The sequence below is a fragment of the Ciconia boyciana genome, chromosome 1 (assembly GCF_034638445.1).
Source record: "Ciconia boyciana chromosome 1, ASM3463844v1, whole genome shotgun sequence".
Taxonomy (NCBI): Eukaryota; Metazoa; Chordata; class Aves; order Ciconiiformes; family Ciconiidae; genus Ciconia; species Ciconia boyciana.
This window is the reverse complement of record NC_132934.1, coordinates 196,408,335-196,434,460: the sequence shown is the minus strand read 5'-3', so window position 1 is coordinate 196,434,460 and position 26,126 is coordinate 196,408,335. Positions and strand designations below refer to the sequence as shown.

At 48.3% G+C, this 26,126-nt stretch overlaps 2 protein-coding genes across 2 annotated transcripts in view; one reads left to right on the top strand and one right to left on the bottom strand.

The window, feature by feature from the left end:
* Positions 1–13,649, top strand: part of MTUS2 (microtubule associated scaffold protein 2) — a 201,456-nt gene extending 187,807 nt beyond the window's left edge. The window contains exons 10-14 of the mRNA XM_072854822.1: positions 507–580; positions 2,180–2,278; positions 4,531–4,650; positions 7,310–7,407; positions 13,196–13,649. Coding sequence (XP_072710923.1) covers positions 507–580; positions 2,180–2,278; positions 4,531–4,650; positions 7,310–7,407; positions 13,196–13,412 — 608 coding nt within the window. The 3' untranslated portion in view covers positions 13,413–13,649. The remainder of the gene's footprint in view (positions 1–506; positions 581–2,179; positions 2,279–4,530; positions 4,651–7,309; positions 7,408–13,195) is intronic.
* A 5,638-nt stretch (positions 13,650–19,287) lies between these two features.
* The window catches only part of SLC7A1 (solute carrier family 7 member 1), a 49,066-nt gene continuing 42,227 nt past the window's right edge, over positions 19,288–26,126 (bottom strand). Inside the window, exons 11-12 of the mRNA XM_072850416.1 lie at positions 25,886–25,994; positions 19,288–25,134 (exon numbers count right to left, since the gene is read on the bottom strand). Of these exons, the coding sequence (XP_072706517.1) occupies positions 25,025–25,134; positions 25,886–25,994 (219 nt within the window). The 3' untranslated portion in view covers positions 19,288–25,024. The remainder of the gene's footprint in view (positions 25,135–25,885; positions 25,995–26,126) is intronic.

The following is a 26,126-nucleotide window of genomic DNA, read 5'->3' as shown; positions in this document are numbered from 1 at the left end:
AGGACTTTTTTATCTTCAGGCTCTGTCAGTCTCACTAATGGAATAAACCTCACAGGTCATCTGCCACAGCTCCTGGAGAAGCACTCTCATTTGCATTTTTGTACCTGAGTTGCTGGCCGCTCTCTCTATCTTCCCAAAGAAATTGCAACCCAAGCTTTTAAATGTATCTAATTTTAAAATCTTTCTTTGATTTGGGCATACTCACTCCGAACTGGTACATGACCCATTGTCAGACTGAGCCTTTTCAGATTGGAGCCCCCGGGAGCTGGAGCAGTTCTGAAAAAGCAGAAGCTGGTCATGTAGAAATAGAGGTACCTGCAACCAGTGAAAGATCAGGAAATCTTTATCCTCAAAACGATTCACCTAAGGTCACAGAGTATATTACTGCCAGTTTCCTACTCAACCTCCATGCCCTAAAACTGCATCCCGAATTGCACTTGGCTCACGATGTCTGTGCTCTTTGCTGGACTTCACTTAGCAATGTCATGTCTGTTTATCTTCCCCAGAACTGAATACTGCTCACAAACTGGAAAAGGCACAATTAGAAGAGAATTTTGAAAAACTGCGGCTGTCACTCCAGGTTAGCAGTTTCATTATTTCCCACCCCTGTAACAATGTTGTGGAGCAGCTGTCGGGGCAGCCCCAGCCCCATTGCCAGCTGCCAGCACACCAGGCCATTGCTTCTTACCAGCTATAGCACCTCTTGTCCTCCGCCTGTCCAAACTGGGATCGAGCAGCAAAGATGCCCCCCCAGGTTTTTTTCCTCCCCCTTGGCTCCCGCTCCTCCCCCAGCAAAATACTAACCATCTGAAAGAAAAGAGAGAGCAAACCTAAAGGGAGGAAAAGGCAGCTGGATAAAGCAAAGAGATGTCCTTTTGACCGTGCTGACTGCTGGCCCAGCACAAGGAGCAATGCTGAGCTCTTCTCTGCATAGTGGGGAGAGCTCCAGCACCTGCGGTGGCTGTGAGCATCACCTTGTCTGCATGGTACCCTCCAGCAGGCACCCCCGGGGCTCAGAAACGCTGACCTCTCCCTGCCTGGCCCTGTGCCTGTGCTTTAAACACTCCCCCGCTGCCTGAAAGTGGGAGAGCCGGTCCCGCGGTGTAGACACAGCTCCATTCCCATGGAGGGCAGTGCGGTCCCTGATGAGGGATGCCCCAGGGCTGGCCCTGCTGTGCAGCCAGGCTATGGCCGGCCGGGGTCAGCCCTGCACATCACATCTCCCACATCCCACTGTTTAACACCAAGCTCAAGATCATCTTGGCTTTTCAGTTGTTCTAACAACTCCATGCTGTTCTCACTCTCTAGATAAAGAACTCCCAAGGAGGGTAGGGCAGAAGCATGCCCCTGTGATTCACGCTAAGTTTGGAAATCTTGTGTGAACAAGTAAAGATGCCACAGCAAATAGTGCAAGCTCTGTTTGATTTCATAGGCAGAGATGAATTATGCTTTTTAAAACCCCTGACTAGCACATACTGTTGCACGCAACAACTATCACTGCCTTCCTTATGCGGCTGTGACAGTTAGAGGCGTGTCAGCAGTTTTGCAATAAGCACTGATGTAATGTTGCAGTCAAGAAATTACATATAGGAAAGATAAGAATACCAGTTTCACAGCAACTATGGCTTTTACAGATGTTGTATATAGAGAGGTAACAGGAATGCCTTTGATAGTAACAGAAATATGATTGCTTAAAATAACATGTTGTTCCTGTGTATAGCTCTGAGATGAAACAACAATCATTTAAAGTCCACACCACTAACTCATCATTGCTTCTCACCATGTTAGAAGCCTAGAAAGGTGACGGAAGCAGGAATGGGATATCTACCACCTCATTCAGATGCTAGGGACCGCACAAATGATCTCTTTCATGCCTGTGATATAAATGCCGGCTCTCTTAAAGAAGGACATGCTCATCCAGCCCAAGGCGCTGGGGTGATTTATCAGCCAGTGTCAGCCAGTCGTAGGCATTGCAGGGATTTCGGGATTCCCTGAGGCACTGGGTTATCAAAACCCCCGCTGTATGTTCAAGTGGCCTTACGTAAAAAATACCACCTTGCAGGGGTTTCTAAGCCTTGTTTAGCTTCCTTGTTGGTTTCACAGTGCAGTTTGACTTATTAATGTAAGAAAGAGGGGTGATAACACAGTTGATGTGTTCATTGGCATGTCTCCCCTCCAGGACCAGATAGACACCCTCACCTTCCAGAATCAATCTCTTAAGGCCAAAGCAGACCGATTCGAAGAGGCTCTGAAGAAAAACACTGAGGAACAACTGAAGGTAGATGGCAACTATACCTATACAGTCATCAAGATAGGTGTTTCTAAGTATGACTCACATCACGTGATTCAGTGGATAACAATGGCATCCTTACCCCAGGGAGTGGGAGGCAGATCCCAACTGAGACCCCAGATCTTGAGCTCGGAGGACAAGTCAGAATCTTAGCCTAGGTCCATCATTGTATGAGTTGACTTCTTTTTCTTTATTCTTTCGCCCAGCATTTGTAGCTCTGTTTCCAAAACATTTAATTAACTCCATCTAGTATGTCCTTACTGCTGTCTATTCTTCTTTCCCTTCTTCCTCTCTTTCTCTTTAGTTTTTGTCTTTTCACATTTAGGTTTCTTTTCTTGTGCCTTCTGAACCAACTTCTTTCATATCCTCTGTGTTTCCTCATTTTTTTCTGGACTTGCAGGGGACAGCCCTGTCATATGAAGTATTTATTCAACTGCTGTCTATTGGGGCCATACTGTTTATTTACGGTGTGTAAGTAAACACACACTGCAATTATTTATCTGAAATGAAATAACCCTGAAATGACCCTTCAAAAAGAGTTTTCTTTTAACTTGGGACATTTTACTGTGTTCACAGCACAACCCCATGGGCAGCTGTATCAACATGACAGAGGGGACAGAATGGAAAAAGTAGGGTGAGCAAGGGCCTCAGTGCATTTTTAGATGAGAGAACTCCTTTGGAAAGGAGCGCAAATGTTTGAAACAGACTTGGCCATGGGAAACAGGTAGCATCAGTCTCTTTCCACCTCCACTGCAGTATTTAATTTACATGAAATTTACATTTAATTTACATGGGCTGGGGCCAGTTGTATGAGGTTCAACAAGGCCAAGTGTCAGGTCCTGCACTTGGGCCACAACAACCCCATGCAACGCTACAGGCTTGGGGAAGAGTGGCTGGAAAGCTGCCCAGCAGAGAAGGACCTTGGGGTGTTGGTTGACAGCCGGCTGAATATGAGCCAGCAGTGTGCCCAGGTGGCCAAGAAAGCCAATGGCATCCTGGCTTGTATCAGAAATAGTGTGGCCAGCAGGAGTAGGGAAGTGATCGTGCCCCTGTACTCAGCACTGGTGAGGCCACACCTCGAATCCTGTGTTCAGTGTTGGGCCCCTCACTACAAGAAGGACATTGAGGTGCTGGAGCGTGTCCAGAGAAGGGCAACGAAGCTGGTGAAGGGTCTGGAGCACAAGTCTTGTGAGGAGCGGCTGAGGGAGCTGGGGTTGTTTAGCCTGGAGAAGCGGAGGCTGAGGGGAGACCTTATTGCTCTCTACAACTACCTGAAAGGAGGCTGTAGCGAGGTGGGGGTCGGTCTCTTCTCCCAAGTAACAAGTGATAGGATGAGAGGAAATGGCCTCAACTTGCACCAGGGGAGGTTTAGATTGGATGTTAGGAAATTTTACTTCACTGAAAGGGTTGTGAAGCATTGGACCAGGCTGCCCAGGGAAGTGGTTAAGTCACTATCCCTGGAGGTATTTAAAAGACGTGTAGATGTGGTGCTTAGGGACAGGGTTTAGTGGTGATCTTGGTAGTGTTAGGTTTACAGTTGGACTCGATGATCTTAAAGGTCTTTTCCAACCTAAATGATTCTGTGATTCTGTGAAAGGACAAATTCTGCTGTGTCACAGTGATGTTAATGCCAAGTACCACCAGGCAGTTCACTGCAGTGAGTTACACTGGGAGAAACCCAGAACAGCTTAAGTCAGCGACAGTATTTCATCAGTATAATTCAGAGCACATCTTTTTCCCATGAGTTGAACCCTAGTATCTCCTACATCTGAAGTTCTCAAACAGAAGAGGAACTTTTTCCCACCAGGTCTGATCTTTGTTAACAGGCACTGTGATGCAATGGTGCAGGCAAGGCAGAATACTGTAGTTTTCACCTCCAGCCCCCTTGTTCAGTTTCCTCAGTTTCATGTTTGTACTTTTCCCAAGCCAAAACCCCTGCACAATCACAAAACATCTCATGCAGTTCCCAAGCTATGAGTAGGAATGAGGTTGCTGAACAACCTGGCATGCCATCCTTCTAGCCATGAGGCGGGTCAAAAGAAAGGTACCACTGGCTACCCAGCCAAAGGGCTGGTCTAGGAGAGAATACCAGGGTTCAGATGGGCTGGGGAGGCCCAGGTCCAGGTGGTTTTCACATCACTGAGACTCCTAAACCACCGGGTACATTGAGGAAACTTTATCTTATGGCTGAAGATGCATTTATGGCTGACAGATATCCAAATTACTGGTATATTTCCTAGATTGTACGAGCTCCATATCTGCACTTAGAAAAAGATCTGAAGAGCTTAAAACATGTTCTGGAAATGAAGAACCATCAGATTCACCAACAGGAGAAGATGATTATGGAGCTAGAAAAACAGGTGAGTTAGTTGTTATTTTTCCTCCAGAGGAGACATCGCAGAGGTAGAAAAGTAAAAGTTTGGCTACAGCAGCTGAACTTAAAAGGGGTGAGAAAACACATGAGGCTGGGGCAAGACACAGTCAAAGAGGTTAATAAATGGCTATATATTGTGTTGTCCCACTGTCAACCTGCTTCTACTATACCACGTCTCAGGTTTTCGCTCAGAAATTGGGATCTTTTCCCATCCCTTCACCCACCCATGATGCCCTTGACTTCTCCCACACATCTATTGATCTGTATTGCTTTTTCATGCAGTATCTGCTCAGCCTGTTACGTTAGACAGCGAGGCGAGTGGTGTAGGAAGAATGGAGGAAGGGGAACTTTGTGGTACTCCAGGGCTTCATTTTGTACACCAGCCTGCACCATACGCCCCTACAGGAGTCAGGTAATCATTTAGGGCTGGAGAGGGCAAGTGCAGGAAGATCAAGCCAAGTGTGTCTTGCTGCTGCTCAGGCAGGCATCTAGGGAGCTCCCAGCTGCAAGTATGAATTAGCAATATTTAGCAAGCAGTCCCTAGCAAGGCTTACACTAGGAGAGGTCTCTCCAATCCTAAAGTAATGCTTTTCTGCAGTCTACACTGTTTTCTCATCCTTTGCTTGTGGGGGTCCCTAATGAAGAACTCCGCAGTTCACCATCAATTACATTTTTTATTGGAAAGGGGATTCATTTTGTAAGGCATAACCTACAGTGAGACAGTAACCAGACAGTAAACATATAGTGTGGTGACAGGATGAGGCACTACCTCAGCTGGGGAGCCAGGACAGCTGGTTCAGCACAGCATTCAGCAAGATTTGTTTCCATTTACAGGGAAATTTGAGAACTCAGATGATTATTTTGCTGAACAGATGCTTGAGTAAGTGGATGTAGAGAAAAGTGCCTCTTTAGAACTGAGGCTTGTTAACTGCACTCCTTCCAACACGCTGCTCCTGGAGCTAAGCCAGCATCTGAAAACATGCACTGTAGTGTTATGCTGAAAAAGAAAATAAACAACAGCCTACATGGTTCCTGGTCATTTAGCGGCTTTTGCTAATTAACCACATACGAGCACACAGTCCTGCTCTTGCCCTTTATCACAGTAAAACACTGGATCTACTGTGGTCCAAAGGCACAAGTGCTTTCTGTTTAAAGACCTACCTTTATAAGTGCCAGAACATCTACAAGGCATCTCCAGATGCTCTGAAAGATGGGGTGCCTTATAAGGGAGCGGGAGGGCATTTCAAATACAAGGTCAGGCTTGGCTCCTTGTCTGCTGAAAGGGAGGCTGGAAACAAAGGTGGCAGGAGAGGAGTGGTAGAGGGTGAGGGTTGCAGTGGAGAGAGAAGGAGATGCACAGGTCTTCTCCCATGCTTCATGTTGGCATAGCTACTACTTACTAAAACTACTGAGGAAGCAGAGAAGGTGACCGTGATGGTGATTCCTCTCTCAGAGCATTTCAGAATGGGGCCAGAATCCTTGTTCCGCTCTAACAAAATATACTGGGCTAGGCCAGCACATCTGAGAATTAGGAGTATCCTTTACAGTTACCTGCATAGATTGGAAACCACTGCATAAAATTGATGCCTCTGCCATGAAGTGTGAGTTATTGCTAACTCCAGTGTACAATATTTTGGTTCTTTATTGAATTTCCCAACCTTTTATAACCAAGCTTACACAGAGATAAGGTTACCCTGCGATATCTTGTTTTCTTCCAAAAGTGTTGAATTCAGCAAAATTCAAACTGCTGGAAAACCAAGAGCTAAGGTGATAAAGTATGTCAAATTCAAAACTTGGGTAAAACAGGGCATCTGAGGCTGTGGTACATGCCTATAAACATCTTACTGATGTTTTAATACACTGCTGTTGACATCCTTAAACTCTGTCCTTGAACTGTCCTGACTAAAAGCTACCTACGCTCAGGATAGGATTAATTTCACTTAACCGTAGCTTAAAGCTAAATGTCTAGTTTAAGCCTGCCATTTAAACCAACACTGTCAGCTATGGAGAGAAGTGTCTCCAAAGGGCAGCCCACCTCATGTGAATGCAGCAGCAGTCTAAGGCTGCTGCTGGGTGTAATCTGCCCTGCTGGGTAACTCCTTCCTCCCCATAGCCAGGGAACCATAATCCTAGAAGCTGGACGCCAGACATTTAAGTCCGATGAGGTTAGTTGAGCTGGATGATGCACACCGTACCACCTCGCACTCGTCCTTCATTGCTAGACTGACCACTCACACCACAGTGACCTTTCCATGCTGGGCATCCCCATGCTCCCCAAGTGCCACCAGCTCCCTGACCAAGAATAACGGCTGGTAACGCTGACTCCCGAGGGATGAAAGTTGTGGGGGCACCACCGAGGAAGGTGTTATATTTGCGCTGGACAAGACTAAGACCCTCCTTCTCCTCAGTTAGAAGTAAGGGCTAGTTCAGCTCTGCCTGCGCTCAATGCTCTGCTGATGACCCCAATTCAGCAGTATGATGTGGTGCGAGTCAGATCTCTAAATCTCAGCTGCAGTCAAGATGACTGCCTCCATCTATCCTCAAATTTTAGAATTTGCTTTAGGGACAAATAAAGATAAAGAAAAAATGCTCTTGGATCAGCTGTTGGGCTTTCTTCAGACTTAACAAACCTTCTTTCATTGCAGGCTGAAAAAAATTTAAAACTGGAAGAAAAAATCACCATGCTGCAACAGCAGAACGAAGAACTCAGAGCCAGGATTGAGCAAAATACTGTTATAACAAGGTTTGTGCTGATATTTGCAATCTGTCTGAGCTTGAAAGGAGACTGCAGATTTTAACTGCCCAAGGCTGACACTTATTTCAGAAGGGGAAAAACTTATTTTCTCCTGAAAGTGTATTGGTGTCCTGATCTGCTTGTTTTATTAAAAAATCCTTTTTATACCAGGGTTTGCTTACTTTAACATAAGGAAGGCCACATATATGTCTGTGTGTTTCCATAATTTTGACATGCTGTTGAGAGCAAAGTTGCCAGTGCCTTCTGATCTCAGTGTCAGTGCCCTGAGATCTGTTAGTCAGCGGGTAATGAGGATGGGAAATGGGGCAATTTCAGGAGAGACATCCTAACGATGCCACTGTCACCCAGGCGGGATTATCCTTTGGTGAGTTTTTTCACCTGCACTGTCTGTTTGCACCCTTATCACAACCTGACAAGGGTGACAAGGCTCCTTGTGTCAGGCAATATAGAAACAGAGAAGGGTAGGACAGTCCCTGTCCCAGAGAGTTTATAGTCTGCTGTAAGGCAAGAGACTGCAGCTGGAGCCAGGCGGAAGGGCTACCATGCTAGAGCTGAACTTGTCCCCACACACCAGCTGCCTAACTGTTATTGTTGCCAGAAATGATGCCATTGGCCTAAAATGCAATTTAGTTTTTAGCTAACTCTTTAAAGCTTCAGCATCTCATTTCTGATTTAATGTTAGTTTTTGTGTCTCTAGTGTCTCCTTTATTAATGATTCAGCCTTTAAAAATTGTCTCCTGCCTGTACATATTTTAAAAAGACAGCATTGCTTGTACTAACATTCAGATTGGGGTGAGGATTATGTTTCCTCTCACCTGATGGTAAATACCTGTAACACACATGTCACTGTCTGAGGTGGGTGTCTACAGCCTTTCTGTGCAGGGGGAGGAAAACCAGGAATTTTTAAGCTCTGGTTCACCAGACCAGTTTGAGACACCTGCTTTTGGGCAGGTTGAATTGTGGTCTGGAAGTGGCAGTCTCCCTCCATGCCTGTGAGAGCAGCCAGTGTGCCTGGATCAGTGCTTGGCTTCTCTGCATTGCAGCTACCTGCCTCTGGCTGGGCAGATAGCACCCTCCACTCCCTGGCAGCATCCAGCTGCAGCGCTTTGCTTCTTGCCTGTAACTATGTAGGTACTGGTTTCAAAGAACATCTTTTAGGAGAAATCCTGAATTTGAGGTCAGCCTGTAAAGTCAACTCAGAGGACAGTCATTTTCAACAGCAACAGTTTGGGGACAGCTATGGGGACAGCTATAGGAACAGTGTCAGCCAGGGCTTTAAAGACATTGTCATGACATTAATGTGACATTGTCATGTCACATTATTAAAACATGCATCTTCCTGGCAGCAGTAGCCACTCCGACTGCTCATTTCTGTTGTACTGGCACTGCCTGGGAAGTGCAGCATGAAGGAGCTCAGGGAGCTGCCCTTGCTGGGGAACAGCACGGATTAGAGCTATTTCTGGCGGTTTGCAGTTTGGGTGCCCACGCGGCTGTGGCAGCCCAGGAGCAGCGAGAGGAGGGAGGGGAGCAGGAGAGATGGGAGCCAGAGCAAAGCCAGCCTTTGCAGCACGGCCAGGAGGGGGGTCCTGGAGGCACTGCGGGGCTGAGGGGTGCACCACAGAGATATTTCCAATCATAGCCAAGGGCAGGTACAAAGGGAGAAGAGCCTTGCAAGTAGATCATGCACCAGCTTTGGACACAGGAACTCCACAGAGCCTCTGCTAGGACTTCCCCAAGCACTTGAATAAATCATCTGATTTCCCAACATCTTGGATTCTCCCTCCAAATCAACCAGCATTTTTTTTGGTCCTTTGGACTGGGGATATTTGAGGAATGGTAGTTTCCAGCACCCTAGAGATGAAGGTGACCAGGAGGGTGTCTGGTCTCTGTTGGCATAGTCCAGGTACCTACTGACCTCCAGGCATTTTGGGAGAGGCTTTAATGTGAGTCAAGAGCATGACTCAAGCACCTTCCCCTGCATCGCTATCACACCGGTGTGCCCCTGCACATCTCTATGGTTTTATGACTGTGATTTGTTACAGCTGCTTAAATTGTTGGGAGGCTGGCAGAGGAACATGTCTGATCGTAAGTCTGCAGTGCTGGGGATAAAAGTTTCCCTAGCTGGGTTAGGTCTAAAATTGGAACATATATCTCAAGATACAAACTTAGACAGTGAGAACACATTTGCTTTTACATTGCCTCTCTTCCTTCTTCTACCCGAATGATGAAGAGGGGCTGAATGGGCATCTGTATCTTTTATAAGCAGCAATGCTGCATCTGTCTGTCTCCCTCCGTGTGGTGCAGCAGGGGCAGATACAGGTTGGCTGAGCTGAAGGCAGAGGCTTTGCTGAAAGATGTCGGCACTGCTGGCTGCGCAAGCTGCCTCTGTCTCCAAGTGGCATGAAGCTGGGTCTGCCTATGTCCAGTCACGTCAGGTGTCACAGCATAAATTCCCAGCACAACGTGCATGAGGCTAAAATAAGTGATAAAACAAGCAGCAACGCCTTTCCCCATCCATGTGCCAAAGCAGGTCTCTCTGGAGGACATGTCCGCATGCTCCGTGGCACATTCATGGGCACTTGGCTGCGAGGCTCTGTTCTGCCCAAGTATCTCCCTACTTACCTGCAGGTCATGCCTCTGCCAGCAAATTGCTGTGTGCATTAGGGCCAGAAAGGCTATTGTGTGAGAGACTCCAGAGGACACTGTGATACTGCGCGTCATACTGTACCTCTAGCAAGCAGCATTCAACGTAAAGGAGGCTGAGACATGCTGAGGGGCTGTGGTCTGGGCTTGCCTCCTGTCCAGGCAGTGCCTTTAGCAGAGGAGGGATCTGAGCCCTTCACCGTGCTCCGAGGTGTGGGCTGGTGTCACTAGCCTGTTCCCAAAACCCAGATGAGCTTTCCCAGCTTAGAGAGCCAGTCACACACTAAGAGCCACACAAATGGGGGGAAGGCATGTGCTTTTTTTTTTTTCTCAGCGAATGCTGGCTGGAGAAGGATGTAGTGGGGCTTCATGTATAATTTTTATGGCCTGTCTTGTTAGACACTGCAAAAGAAAAAGTAATTCCATGTGTAGCAAGAGGTTTTCTATGGAGTTATTTCTCCAGGGTGAGCTCCCATGTGGACTTTCTCGTGCCTGTTAGACCGTGAGCTTATGCCACAGCTGGTTCCCCAGTGAGACTGTGAATAGGATTTTCCTCCTCTACCAGGCAAGCAGCTTTCTGAAAACTTCTGCCAACTTGTGCCTTTTAATCCTTTGCCTCTGCTAGCCATTGCTTCATGATTCAAAACTTGCAGGGGAGTGGGAGAAGAACAGACATATTCTTGATCACCTGAGCTCCATTTCTGTAGGGACCAAGGCTAAAAAAGCAGAAATTCTTTAAAACTGTTTTTTAAACAAGATCGGAAATGCCAACCCCACGCTCTCAGAGGCTTTTAACACAAAGAGAGTAGACCAGCAATCCATGACATCTGCTGTGGGCTTCAGGCTATACCCAGAAAAGGAGCTGTGCATGTGTGCATCCAAAATCCACACCCAGCTGCTGCTGAACCCTGGAAATACCTAGTGGGGAGGTTAGGTGCCTCCCTGTTTTTTTCTCGAAAATCCTAAGTTGCCTGTAAATCAGGTTAGGTACATGCCCAGAGCTGCCCCAGGCTGATCACATCAGGACCTGGCTCCTGCCCAAGCATAATGGGGCTGCAGAAGCCAGGTGTTCCTGCATGCGTCCTCTGGAACAGTGTTGCCAGAACATGCCCAAAACACGATCAGGTCCCACAGTCTGCCTGCACTGCCTCATTTCTTCTAAAACTAGTCACCTGGTTAGATGAGAGCAGACTCACTGAGAGTGTGGTGCCCATAGGAGATTTCCGTGCCCCACCTCCCAAAAAGCCATCAGGTTATAGGGCATTCTGGGGAAAACACCTCCCTGGTCCTTGCTGGTGAAGTTTCCCTGGTGTTGGAGTCAGGAACAGAGGGTTCATTAGGACCAAGGAGGAAGGAGCTGGAGAAGGACTCATAACCTCATGAACTTTTATAGAGGAGAGGGAAGGCCTCAAAGCTGAGCTACATCCTGCATCAGGACATCAGCTAAAATGGGGAGCATGGAGAGCACAGACTCCTTTCCCTTTGCATGCAGTACCAGCTGGTTTGAAGAGTCAGGAATGCAATTGATCTCTCTCACCTCTTTGCTCTTGCTCTGCCACTCCACAAATGCTCTCTCGCTCATGGCACAGCTTTGGTGGCAGGGTTGAGAAACAAGGGTGAGAGTTGCAGCTGTCCACGGAGTTGGGATGTTGGATTTTTGTTCTCAATCAGACAGAAGAAGGCCTAAAACCCAGGACTATCCCCCCTCTGGGGACTGTGCTGCTCTGGAAAAAATGGGGCAGCATTGCAAGCACCTCTGGGTTGTGAAATGCCACAGGGCAAAGGTGGCTGGAGCCAGGCATTGAAGCCGGGGAGAAAGCAGGATTTAAGGAGCCCACCTGCACTTTGTGCTGCTTATTGGGTGTCATTGCTGGGGGAGGCCATGTTGGGTTGATCTCTGAAGCTCCTTCTCTTCCTGGTGTGGGAACAGAAGCCCTGGCCAAGGGGTCGCATGTGCTGGGAGCACAAGTGCCCGCTGACCCAGGGCTCTGGGCTCCATCTGGGGGTGGGTTTGGCTCCATGGAGGTTTATGGGCACATTCCCGGGTAGAAACCACTGTGCTAGTGAACAGGTGGTGCAAACAGAGGCCACAGCCCCATGCTGGGCACCTGCTTCCTCCACGTGCTGAACTGGGGGAGACAACACCCTGATCAGCTTCATTGCCTGGTAGCTCTCAGGGGCCCAAAACCAACTCAGCCACAAGCAAATATTGATGAGAAGAAAATGTCTGAAACCACTGTGCCTGCCTACATCCCCAAGCTAAGTGTCTGGGACCAGCTCTGAAGTCCTCTCCAGACACCAGTGGCCAAGGCTGGGCGTGAGTGTGGGATGGCATGGAGCTGGTGTGCTCTGCAGTCCTGGTTGCCCACCATGGGGACCCACGGGGCACTCCACCTCCTGCCCTGCTCACAAACCCGCGTCCTCCCAGGGAAGGCCAGCGCAGGGGGAGGGTGAGCGCGCAACTGTGCTTTATCTCAGCCTAAATTTCCAGTTACCCTCTCCATCCCTTCTGTCCATGAGTGCAGAATCCTGTTCTTGCAGTGCACTGCAGCCTTGCATTTTTCCTACTTTGAAATATATAATAAAGAAACAAATACGCTAAATTTTTCTTTTGGGAACTTCCAGTTTTTACGCTGTTTTCTATATGGGAAAATGGCCATTTCTAAAGTCTCTGGAGTATGTGGTCAATGCACAAAGCCCTTGGCACCTTTGCATACCATGCACGATGCTGACGGTTGCACAAGGTCACGGAGGAAGGCTGGGGCTCATCCTATCTAAGCTTTGGCAGCTGAGCTGCCTCAGAGAGGTGTACAGCAAAGACACAGGCGCATCCGGAGGCAGAGTCAGACACTGGGGGGCAGCTGTGACTTGTGGAGATGCCCTTCTTGCCCAGCAGTGAAGAGACCCAGGGACAGCTGTGCCCCAGCTTGGGCAGCTCAGCTGCAGCCCTAGGGGCAGGTGGATGGGATGGGATGGGATGGGATGGGATGGGATGGGATGGGATGGGATGGGATGGGATGGAGGGAGGTGCTCAGGGTCCTGCCTGGCCCTGCCTCTCGTGCAGCGCTGGCTGCATTAATGTCACCGTCTTCACACTGGTGCGCCTTACATGTTGTCCTGCTTCCCTCTCCAGGCAATTGTCAGAGGAGAACGCTAATCTTCAAGAATACGTTGAGAAAGAAGTAGAGGAGAAGAAGAAGCTGAGCAGAACTAATGAAGAGCTCCTCTGGAAGCTGCAGGAGGGAGATGCCGTGAGCCCTGTGAAACTCCCACCCACATCGTCCACTTCTTTTTATCGCTGCTCATCCGAGAACTCCTCTCCAGCAAAAGTCAGAACCTTGCGGCGATGATTTGGCACCTACGCGCTGAAGGTCCCCTGCCTTTTATGCATTTCCAATCTGCTAAATATTACCATCCAAGGAAGTATTACCATCAACAGGCGCCCAGCGTTCGTGGCTGCAAGCATGCTCAGTAGCTGCATAGCTTTACACTAGGCAGGGTACTGTTATAGTCCCCATATAGGAGCTCTTGGTTCTGACATGTTGATTAGGGTAGCAAAAAAGATAGCAAAAAGCTAGGACAGCAGAAAGTTAGGATAGCAAAATGTTTAGTTTGATGTGTTAACATTTTAACTATGGTTAGAGCCGAAAGTTGGAAATACTATATTAATGGTTCATCAGAATGAACTTTTGCTGCAGTATTTCAGGTTAGTTACAAATACAGTTCAAGTTGTGAATATTTCTGTATATGTGTCTGTGTTTATATACATGTACGTATTGTACCTTTATACCTATATATAGATGCACACACATATATATGTAGTTGAATATGTTCTGAATTGCATTTTTTATATTATTGGATACTACTAAGTGCTGATATATTTTCATTACAGTCAGCAGTTTTCTAACTCGTGCCTAAGACTTGTATCTAAACGAAATGCATTTCTGTTTAGCCTCCCAGGAATATTTATACCCAACCTAGAAGAAAGTTACACAGAAGTAGAAGCGCCTTCCAAATGACCACCAAGTGGTACTCTATGTAACATGAACACCAGCGACTTTGAAATTCTGAGACAGTACTGCCTTCAAAACCATCACCTTTGCATTGAACACCAGATAAGATACGCATACCATTCACTGCTTTTTAACTCTTAGCATCAATATTGTAGGTGGAGATAGGCTAGAGATGAGAAACGAGGGTTTTAGCAAATTTGATAGAGGTTACTGGTTAACGTGTTTCAATTTTAGTGTCTTTAAGTCCTAGTTAGATCTTATCTTGTTTTACCTTGTCCTGGTTTGGATACAATCAAAATCTCTGGTTGTAGGTTCCTGTCCATTTTGATTTATTTCAAGTCCCGTAAGGAAGAAGGAGATAGTAAGTTGTTCATCCTTGACCTTTGCTGGCCAAGAGGTTTCCAGTATTCAGATGAGATACAGGGCGCCTGCTAGGGCTCTAGCTTCCTCCCATCTGAAACACCAAATAGAGCACAGCGGACTACATGGGTGCAAATGAGGTCAGAATTTCTTTCCTTCCACATATATAGATTATTTTACATTGCTAAAGCTTACCCAAAGTTACAGAGCACTTTTGAGATTCATGGAAAAGAGTGGCTAAACTACCTTTAACTTCTCTGCCTAGAAGCAAAAAATTTTGCCCAGGCTTGCGGTGACCTCCACCGGAGGGGGTGGCGAGGCTGAGGAGCAGCTCGGGTGGGATCGGCTGCAGGGCCCTCGTGGGCACCGCTAGCAAGAAAAAAATATCCCTAAGCATAATTAAAAAAAAAACCAGAGATCTGTGGGATGCTTTTCTATCCAGCTTGGGACAAAGAGCCTGCATGCATTCCTGCTCTGAGCACTGGGGTCAAAGCAAGCGAGAGACGGTACGTGCAGCAAATCCCTGGGGTGTGGGAGCGCTGTGGGGAGGGCGGCTTTCCTGGCCAGGTGTGTGGTGGCACAGGCACACCCTGTGTGAGCAGAGGTGGGATTGCACAGCCCTGCCATACTGCTCGGGTGGGAGTTGTGCTTCACCTTTCCTGGGAAGCACTCAGGATTCACAGGCTGCAGCTTAGAAACAGCTTCAATCACCGTCAAGGCGCCTGTGGCCTGTTCCACAGCGTTAAAAAAAAAAGGTGATTTGTGATTTTTTTTCTCCTTTTTTAGAGAAATTTATTTTTGTAGCAGCTTTTGCATGATACTGTGATACTGAGTAAATTAAGCATCTTGTTAGAATAGATCATGCCACACCAACTACTACTGCTGAAATGCATTACTAGATTTTAGTGTGTCCAGCAAGTACAACCTGAAAGTAAGATAGATACCTAACACATACATGCACACAAAGCCCCTCCTTGCCAAGTACAATTTTAATCACTTTCATACTTGCTAAATGCACAGATATCTGCAATACCTACTGCGCTGTCATGTTTCAGTCTGCCCATACAATTCTGTTACAATGAGGTCATAGGATCATAGAATGGTTTGGGTTGGAAGGGACTTTCAAAGATCATCTAGTCCAACCCCCCTGCCATGGGCAGGGACATCTTTCACTAGATCAGGTTGCTCAAAGCTCCATCCAAGCTGACCTTGAATATTTCCAGACATGGGGCATCCACAGCTTCTCTGGACAACCTGTCCCAGTGTCTCACCACCTACTCATTGTAAAAAATTTCTTCTTTATGTCCAATTTAAGTCTACCCTCTTTCAGTTTAAAACCCTTACCCCTTGTCCTGTCCCTGGTAAAAAATCTCTCTCCATCTTTCTTATAAGCCCCCTTTAAGTACTGAAAGGCCACAATAAGGTCTCCCTGGAGCCTTCTCTTCCCCAGGCTGAACAACCCCAACTCTCTCAGCCTTTCTTCATAGGAGAGGTGTTCCAGCCCTCTGACCATTTTTTGTGGCCCTCCGCTGGAACGGTTCTAACAGATCCATGTCTTTCTTGTACTGGGGGCCCCAGGACTGGACGCAGTACAGAGTAGAGGGGGAGAATCACCTCCCTCGACCTGCTGGCCATGCTTCTTTTGATGCAGCCCAGAATCCAATTGGTTTTCTGGGCTGCGAGTGCACATTGCTGGCTCACATCCAATTTTTCATCCACCAGCATCCCCAAGTCCTTCTCTGCAGGGCTGCTCTCAATCCCTTCGTCCCCCAGCCTGTACTGATACTGGGGATTGCCCTGGCCCAGGTGCAGGACCTTGCACTTGGCCTTGTTGAACCTCATGAGGTTCACATGGGCCTACTCCTCAAGCCTGTCCAGGTCCCTCTGGATGGCATCTCGACCCTCAGGCGTGTCAACTGCATCACTCAGCTTGGTGTCACCTGCAAACTTGCTGAGGGTGCACTCAATCCCACTGTCTATGTCACTGATGAAGATATTAAACAGTATTGGTCCCAGTACGGACCCTTGAGGGACACCACTCGTTACTGGTTTCCATTTGGACATTGAGCTGTTGACTGCAACTCTTTGGATGCAGCCATCCAGCCAATTCCATATCCAACACCCATCCATCAAACCCGTATCTCCCCAGTTTAGCGACAAGGATGTTGTGTGGGACTGTGTCAAAGGCCTTACAGAAGTCCAGGTAGATGACATCAGTTGCTCATCCCTCATTAACCAACACAGTCACACCATCGCAGAAGGCCACCAGATTTCTCAGGCTGACTTGTCGGTAGTTTCTAGGGGCCTCCTTTTTGCCCTTTTTAAAAATGGGTGAGATGATACAACCAGAGTTGTTAACCATGATGCTAATCTAAACTTTTCCATGCTAAACACAGTAGAGCATATTACTGGCCCAGGACGGGCTGGCTGAGTCCGTCCTTTTTTAATTTATTCATTCTTTCCCTCTATTTCTGGTGCTTTCCCTATCACTTTGTTGGTTTAAATTCATATAGAAGAGATGCTTCCAGCAGTGAATTGGGAGTGGGGCTTTTAAGGTGGGAAAACTGGGACTGATCCCAGCTCCACCATCATTTGGTATCATTGCCAATCCCTTTCCCATCTAATTTTTGCCTCCCAATCCTGCCTTTCACTGAATTCTTCCTTGGCACGGCCTCTGGGGCATGCCCGATTGCTAGCAAAGCTGCAGGAAGTTTTGCCTGACCAGAACGGACCCAGCGACCCATCCCTGCGGGGGTGTAAAGGGTGGTTCCTTCTGGTGCAAGCCCAGAAACACAGACTTTTTTCCCCAAAAAAGGTCATTACTTTTTCCTGCTTTTCCTCTGTCCTGTCCCTCCTTGCCTCTGCATGCCGGAGTAGGTGTGAAGGTGGATGGAGACCCCCGAGCACATGGCCAAGCCGGTGACCCCTGCTCTCACCAGGGAGCTGCGACATGCAAGGTGAGCTCGGCATTCCCAGCGGTGTGGGGGCCACATCTCTAGTCCTTGCTCCCTGGCCATCCCTGCTCGAAGACGAGAAAGGGGAAGTTTTTGCTTTTGGGGGGGCTGGAGACTTCCCAAACACCATGGCCATCGCAGGGGCTTTCCTGTTTTGCAGGGTAGGGTGGCCTTTGGCAGGAGAGAGAACACAGCCAGCGCTGAGCTGAGTTTTATTGCCCTTATGTCGTTAAAAAGGAGACATTTTATTTGGTTAATCTTTATTCAACACAGAAGGCTGCAGCAGCAATAAAACCAGCCTACTGTTGCTCTGAAGGGGCTCCAGAGCCCGGCACCGGGAGCAGGTAACAGCAGTGAGATGGGATGGCAGGAGAGCCGGCAGTGAGCGGGGGGCACGGAGAGCTGGGAAAGCTGCAGGAAAGCTCTGGTTTTCTGCAGGAAAGCGCCGCTGGGCCCTGCCGGGACGGCTGCCGGCACAGAGGGGTTATCTCGGCGAATGCACAGCGGCAAAGGCTTGTGGTGGTGGCGGGCAGGGAGGAGGAAAGGAAAAACTATCAAGTGCAACATCAGGTATTTTACGTCTCTGCACTGATGGTGGTTGTGTCCCATGGACACGCTGAGGAGCCTCTGTACAGTTTCCCATGCAGCAGGAGTTCTGTGGTCCCGTTTACTATGTGGCTAATGATTACAGGAAGAGTTTGTATTATTTCAGTTATGATGTACAGATAAGTGTAATATATTCCTGATAATAAATACATGTGCCAGCGCATATATGGGCTGACGCATACAAACCAGTGTGTCCTGCAGTGTTTTCTGTATGTTTGTTCACACAGAAACTGGAATAAATGGAAAACAAAGCAAAACCTCATTAAAGGGTTACCCTGTTACAGTAAAGACCGAAGCTACACAGCCACTTAGCCTCCTGGCAGCAGGGCTGGTTGGTTGGGTTACCTGACTATAGTTCACATGCTATAAATTAGATAAAAAAATCCCATGGATTCATTTTCTAAGGGTGCTTCCTGTAGGGCTGGGGCTCCCAGGAGACCAGGGATCATGGTCTGCAATGTTTTTATTAAGGTGTCATGCTTCAGCACGTGTTAAGGGGAACATTTCTGCCGGTGGTTCAGGCACGGCAGCAAACAAGCACGCTCTGCAACGTGCCGGTCGCCCACGTTTCAATACCCCCTCCCCTCGCCCTGCCCTCCCACTGAGGGCACCCAGTTCCTCAGGCTTTGCCACAAGGATTAAAAAGGGGCCCGGGCCCATCTCACCTCGGGAACGTGCCTGATAACGTTCTCCTGAAAGATTTCCCACCAGGCCCCTAGCTCACTTAGCACAGATGAAGCCGTGGGAAGGACCAGGACTGAGAAGAGAAGGAAACCAGTGTTCGTGGGGCCAGTGCCTCATTTATCGCAGGACACACGGGCTGCAAATGATGCAGGAGGAGGCAGGGGGCAGACAGACTCCTCTTGCCTGGTGGTTTCAGTGTTGTCCTGCAGACCCTACCCTGGAAAACCCCACCAGCAGAACTCCTCATTCATTACACAGTCTCATTTCCTGAGACAACCAAATTTTGCAATGCAAGCAAAACTTACACCACCTGGGTAAATTTTAGGCTATTTTGCAGGTTCATTAAGTCCCACCTAATACCTGAACCGGTACTACAAGACAGGGAGAGACTCACCTCAATGTCTGCAGCAACAAGCTGCTCAGTGCTGAGCACAGACCCCAGCCCATGGCAAATTCCCCAAATTACGTATTGTCCCACTGGTCCCAGCAAACCCAGAAGACGGGGGCAGAGTTAACCCGAGCAGCTCCCAAAGCAAGTGCTCTCCTGCAGAGACTGGGACAGCCAGCAGACGTTGGAACAAGCTGGAAAACAGAGGCAGGCTTGCAGATGAGGGTAAACAATAAGCATCATTTATTTGGATATCAAGAAAAAATGTTTTAATGCTGTACCACATAAAAGCATCGTTCGGGGGAGAAGTATTTTTACAGTGTTGCCGGGATAAAAAGTGTTGCTTGCGCTGTGCTCTGGGGGCAAAGTTCACATTTTAAAACTTAAGGCTTTAATCGCTACATGAACACGGTAAAAAACCAAAAAAATCAAACCAAAACAAAGATAAAAAAGATAAAAAATAGATTTGTTTGCAGAACAAGCATTAAAACTATTTATCATGCCGGTAAGAAATTCTGAGAAATCATTAGGAAAATAGACCATCAGACAACAGAAAGGTATTTACATTTTGCTTAATAATTAAAAAATAAAAATATAGACTATTCCATGGCTTCGGTCAGTCAAAATCCCTTACTGGCATGACCCAAACTCGCACTAGGTTTGCTAGCACACCGCCTCTGGGCTGCCAGCGGCTCCTCCTGCTCCTTGCACCCAGCACAGCTGGAAGGCACGGCGTGCTGCAAGGGAACCCTTTGCTTCCCACTGCTGTCTTGAAACCACGAGTCACTCTGCCGAAACCACCGCCCCGCGTGGCGTCGAGGGAGAGGTGCCTCTCGCTGGCTGGAGCCTGCCAGGTCTCAGACGAACCTCGCGTCTCAGAGTGTGAGCCAGGAGCAAATACCCTGAGAAAAATCGAGGTCTGGCTCTTGCTAGCAGAGACGTTCCTGGATCATCTGGTTTCCAGCTGGGAGTCAGAAACTCCACGGGACCCCAACTGCAACCATAACGTAGAGTATAAGGCAGCCCGGGGGGGTTTATGGGGGAGGCATCGCTGCTGGAGTGGGAAATGAATGATAAGTCACGAGGTGAGTGGCAGCGGGCAGAGCAACCGATGGCACCAGTGAGGCAGCTTTGCCTTCAGCTCGCTTTTGGGATGCAGGCACGCCGGCATCCCAAATCAGGCTGACGGCCCCGCGGAAAGGGGAGGGGGCTGCAAGGGCAGCGAGTGTCAGTTCACTGTGTACATATAGATTTAGCCTTGAAAAACTGCCATTTTTTGGTAAGGGGAAGGAAGAAACGGAACCCCCCCGTAAAGTCAGGCCCAGCGGATGTCGCAAGGTTATCCAAGGGTTTAGAAAGAGAGATGCTTTTTCTGCCGGAGGGAAGAGGCTTCCTTCGAAAAGGGAGGGTGCTGAGAGGCACACATGCAGGGGAGGGACTGCAGGGGAGCCTGCTGCATGAGAACCAGCACCACTCCTCCTCCTCCTCCTCTTCAAAGCAAGCCCCTCCAGCCTGCCAGACATGCATGTCACCCTTCAGTCGTTTGGACAAATGACAGCAACGCCCACTTGTACGTGGCTTTCTGGGGGCGGAATTTACAAAATCCTACTGGAATTCATTAGTACATAAACCTCAATCGCTAAAGAAGCAGATTTTACAAAATATAAACATAATATGCTATCATACTGCTTTCTGGTCTCTGAGTTACTAGGAATGGAGGCAGCAGGCAGTGATGGGCACCCTCTGTACACTATGAATAGGAGTTTGTTTTCATCTGGGATGGATGAAGGGTGAGAGTGCCCATGGCAAGCGCTGCCAGCTAAAACTTTACCCTTCCAAACCCCTGTCAATAAACAGCAACGTGTGGCGTCAGCACCAGCAGTGCTTTCCCAGCGCAGTCCCCTGCAGCCCTCTCTCCTCCTGCGACCAAGCACAAACAGCTCCGAAAGAGCAGCACTTTGCCTGCAGCACACCCCGGCCCCCGCAGTGCCCAGACGGGGCTGGGGGGCAGCCCTGCACCCCCTCACGCTGCAGAGCTCCCCGACACCCAGCACGGGCACTCGCTGCCCGAACCGCTGGCAAACTCCACCCAGAGGGATGGGAAAAGGGTGAAATGAAGCCGAAACCCAGCCGGTAACGATTTTCCGTGACCAAAGGATGAAAGTTGTAAGCAAATAAGAAAAAGCTCGTAATTTTTGCACAAAACAATTCATTTTTTGGCGGGGGGAAAGCTGTTTTGACAGCAATTTTCCATTGAGAAAGGCTGGCTGGCTACATATCCGGGTTTGCTATATAACTGCAAGCTGCAGCCTTGGTGCTGCCCACCTCTGCCTGCCGTGCACCAGCAGTCGGTAGGACTCTTCCAACAGCTTCCCCGGAGGGCTCCTCTCAAGCGAGCAGACTCGGAGCAACCGACTACGCTGAAACAAGGTCAGTCCTTTGGGCCAGAGCCTGCCCTGAAAGATCAGGCAGGCCATTTTTACTACACCTCTCGGCTTTGGCAGAAAAGGACCTATTCTCGTGCCGAGCAAAGGTATCGCTTCTCCATTCCCACCTCTTCATACAGCAAAATGCTCTGCATCTGTACAAAATATTCTCATACTAAAATGATGACTGAACTATTTACAAAGAAAAGCTCAAATGAATGAAAGCATATCGTCCACAACAGCAAGGTTATAGCAGCAGTTGCATGTCTTCAGAGATACCTGGCTTTCTATCTATTTTTACCTGGTAATCTATGTTACATGCAGACATCAGCAGGGAGGCAGAGGAGATGGTAAAAAAAATAAAATAATTAAAAAACCCACCCATTCAGCAAAGTCCTTGACGTTGTCCTAGAAAGAGGCAGTCAAATGTGCCTTTCAGCTTACACAACGTAGAAGCAAGGGGTGGATGCAGCCAGGAGGGGATGGGGCAGGAGCACGCAGCTGCGTCAAACTCATCATCACCTCCTCACTGCTCCACTCCCCGGGTCAAGTCAGGCGAAGAGGAGGCCAGGAGGTCCCCAGGCCCAGCTGGACACATGGGAAGCAGGTACGCAGACAGCCAGGGAGACACCTACGCGCTGCGCAAGGCTGCAGGCTCCCTCCACCGCCTTGTATCTGGTGAGTAGCAACAAACAGCAGGAGAGACGGCAGAACCTGCCTCCAGGGAACTGATGGGTTGGAGAAGTCATGATGGAGGAGTGGGAGATGGGGATAAGGATCCTCACCTCCACCAGCAAATTTGCAGCAGGTGGCTCTGGGGCTGGTACAGGTAATGGCACATTTAAATACCAAATCTGGGGACACAGAAAGGTTTTCCTATGAACCTTCTCAGAGAAAAGGCAACTGAAGAAAAATGACCCCCATCAGGACTTTCCCTTCTTCTCCATGCTGCTATTATATGCCACAAAAGCTGAAACAAAGTTATGGAATATAAATACTAGAACAGATCCCTAAGTAGACAACAAAAATAAGTTAACATTTATAAAAAAAAACAAATTACATACAGCAAGAAATCTGCATATTTTTAAATAATTTTCTTTGGAAACACACTTCCAGTCAGAATTCACACCCAAATGGTCATTGCTGAACATCTTAATTGCTCAGAAGCTGGTACCCAAGGTAGGGAAAAACATCCTTACATTTTTGGTACAACGGGAAACTTTGCTCCCCTCTGAGTTTTCATTTTCTTCCCCTCCCACCACATCTTCAGTGCTTCTCGGGAGGCCGTGGAGCATATCGACCTCGCCTGTGTTTAAAGAAAATAGACCTCAACCTAGTAGCTTTTAATTTCTATATTCTTCTCTCCCTGCTTGAGTAAGACTTTGTATATGCACAAGGAGCAAAGGCTTGGCAGATGGTCAAGACCCAGCAACTGGAGCAGACTCTGACTTCATTTTGGCAGGGGGAACTGCACTCAAAATGCACCCTGAAATGCACCTGGGAAGCAATGACCACATTGCCTTCACTCCCTCCAATTTCAACCCTGGCAAGAAGAGCCTCCCAGTGTACTAGAAGGAAGCCAAGATTAAAACTCTTCAGTGGGCAGAAAGGCTACAAAGTCTCTCTTGGAAACCTGTCCGCAGTCAGGCCATGTAATCCACGAGATGGTCTGGTTCCCCTTTCTGCTGCACCAGATGCCCAATGAGACCCTGGGTCAAGTCATGCAGGGGTCTGTTCTTCAGTTCTCCAACTGAACGACGGGGACAAGAGCCCATCCCTTTGTCAACGACAGCCATGCTGACAAACAGATTGTCCGGTGTTCAGAGGCAGTAGTGTGGAGGACACCTAGGAAAGCATCCGCTCAGGTCGGGAGAGGGGATTTCTGCAGTATCTATTTGGGATGCTCCATCCCTGGAAGGGTTTGAGGTCAGGTTGGACGGGGCGTTGAGCAACCTGATCTAGTGAAAGATGTCCCTGCCCATGGCAGGGAGGCTGGACTAGATGATCTTCAAAGGTCCCTTTCAACCCAAACCATTCCATGATTCTATGATTTGTTTTTCAGTACAAGCTGAAGCGTGAATTTAAATCAGTGGCATACATGGGCATGGCCCACCGTCCTGATGCTTTAACAAGCCTTTTTTAGGGTAGTGAATTTGGCTGGGGAAAGCTATTGGAGAGAATTTTTTAAAATGTTCATCTTATGGAAAAACCAAGGCATTGCCAACCAAACACAGAACCTGGTCTCAACTCCGAATTTCCCACCTTTCACAACAGCCAGGCTCTGGAGACGATCTCCAGCCCCAAAGGGAAAGCTCCTCTCAGCAAGCCAGACCCTAGAGCAGTGTTTTCTGGGCTGCATGCTCTACTGGGACTGCTGGGACCGAAGAGCCCCTGCACACCCCCACAGCCCTCCCCTGGGCAGGGGACAGACACCAGGCACTGCTCACAGATGAATTTCAAGCCCCTCAAGATCCTCCTGTGCTTTCCTTTCCCAGGGCAGAAACACACTCCACATGCTGACTCCAAACCAAAGTCTCACGGCCAAATCCTTTGCTAACACCACACGGCCAGCACACAAAACTGATGCGGGGAGAGGAAAATAGGGCCCTGCTGCTTGTCAGACCTGGGCTCACTTCTGCTAGCCACCCCACCACTGCAGCCACACCGCTTGTGATTTCCGAGGTGAAGAGGTAGGACGGCTCTTTGGAGACACATGTTCTTTTCAAGCCATTCAAGTACTTGCACCAAATAGTTTTAGGGCTAAACCTGGCAATCCCTCTGCTGAGCATACAGTCAGCAGAAACATCTGCTGGCATTACCTGTGCGCTGGCAAATGACCATTCACCTGACAAGCAGCGACCACAAACCCTCCCAACATTTCACAGCAGCGGTGCGCTTTAAAGCATGTGAGTACGTAGTTAAAAGAAATTCAAATACAACAAAAACTATGAGACCTGATACTTTGAAGAATGCAAGTCTTGCGGGTGCTTTCTTAACCAGGTGAAAGCTGGTGTTTGGCGAGAGCCTTTTTTTGTGCGTACACGTGGGGTACAGCTCACATCGGGTGACGGACGGATCTGGTCTAAGCCTGACAGTAGCACTGCAAAATCTGCTCCATGTATAATCAGGTAGAATATCTGTGGGGAGGTAATTCCCGGGGCTACTGAAAGAAAGACCTTCATGAGGCCTGGTTTCATAGCAGCATTTAAGGTTAACTGGCACACAGAAGCAGTTTTCTTTCTACACACTGGAAAAAAAAAAAACAGGAGAGGGAAGAAGGGAAGCGCATAGCCCCAGATTAGCTGACAGTGTCGCCGGGAGTATACCAGAGGTGTGGCTTTTTTCCTTGTGATCCCTTTTAACTGTCCTACTAAGCAAACTGCAAGCTGCAGCAACAGGGCTGGGGAGTCCCGCATTACGCTTCCTTATCCTGCACTGCTGATTAACCAGATGTAACCTGGTTCAGGATCCCCACCATAAAGCTTCCTTCACTGCAGCCATTCCCCAGTTGCCCGTAAGCCAAACATGCAGTCATTTACAGCTGTCCGAACCAGCATCTGGGTTTCTCTCCACATCTGCTGAGGCCGTGTAGGTGGCTTCCACGCTGTGCCATATTCCATAGGTAAAGTAGATGATAAAGCCTGCGGAAGCCAAGGGGAGAGGGCACCATTAGCTCTGTAAGGAAACAGAAACCACTACTCACACCGCCCAACATGGGTTACACCAGGGGTAAGTCCAGCTGTCCTGATGGCTAGCTTCTAGTAGGCAGCCACTACCTTCCTTAGAAAAAAGCCACTGACACAGGCATCAGTCTTTAAAAGACATTCTATCCAGGCCTCAAATGGGGGGCTGATTATAGAATAAACCTCTTATGCTTTTCAGTGAGTTCACTGCAATCCATTCTGCAGAAAGCTTTCTCTCTCCATTTGTGTGCCTACAGCATCCATCCCAGTAAAGTGCATCTGCAACTGATGCTAATCTTGATCGTTTTCATTGTAACAAATTCCCTGGGCGTTTCAGGCAATTCAGCCTTCTCATTCAGCTCCATTGGGAGCATCCTGGGATGGAGCTCAGCTCCTTCAGCTCCAGAAGCACAAGCCCCACCACCTGGACTGCAGTTCAAGGCCAGCCAACAGGACCCACTGTATGGTTTCGTGTTGGCAACAAGACCTGTAAGATGGTTCATGGGTTGTTTTCTCCTCGCAAAGGCTTCATGACCCTTGAATTTAAAACAAGGCTTGAGACACACTGCCTAAATGGCTTCAGTTAAGTCACCGAGGTTGCCCAAGGATGATAAGAGTGCAGTATCCCTCCCTGTAATGCTACAATAAATTTATAGGTAACAAAATCTAGTAACTTTGAACACAGAATTTTTTACTGTCTCAAACTCACCTATGAGCATCCAGACTGCAAACCGTATCCATGTGCCTAGGTCTAGCTGCATCATGAGGTAAACATTCACAAAAATACTCACAACAGGAAGAAGGGGCAAAAGAGGTACCTGAAAAAGAAATAGGGATACATTACAACCACAGGGCAGATCAACGGGCAGGCAGGAACATCGCATCCCTTGTAAACGGGAAGTGATGGCTGTTACCAACTCTTCAGCTGCCGGGTCTGAGAAAAGGTAAGG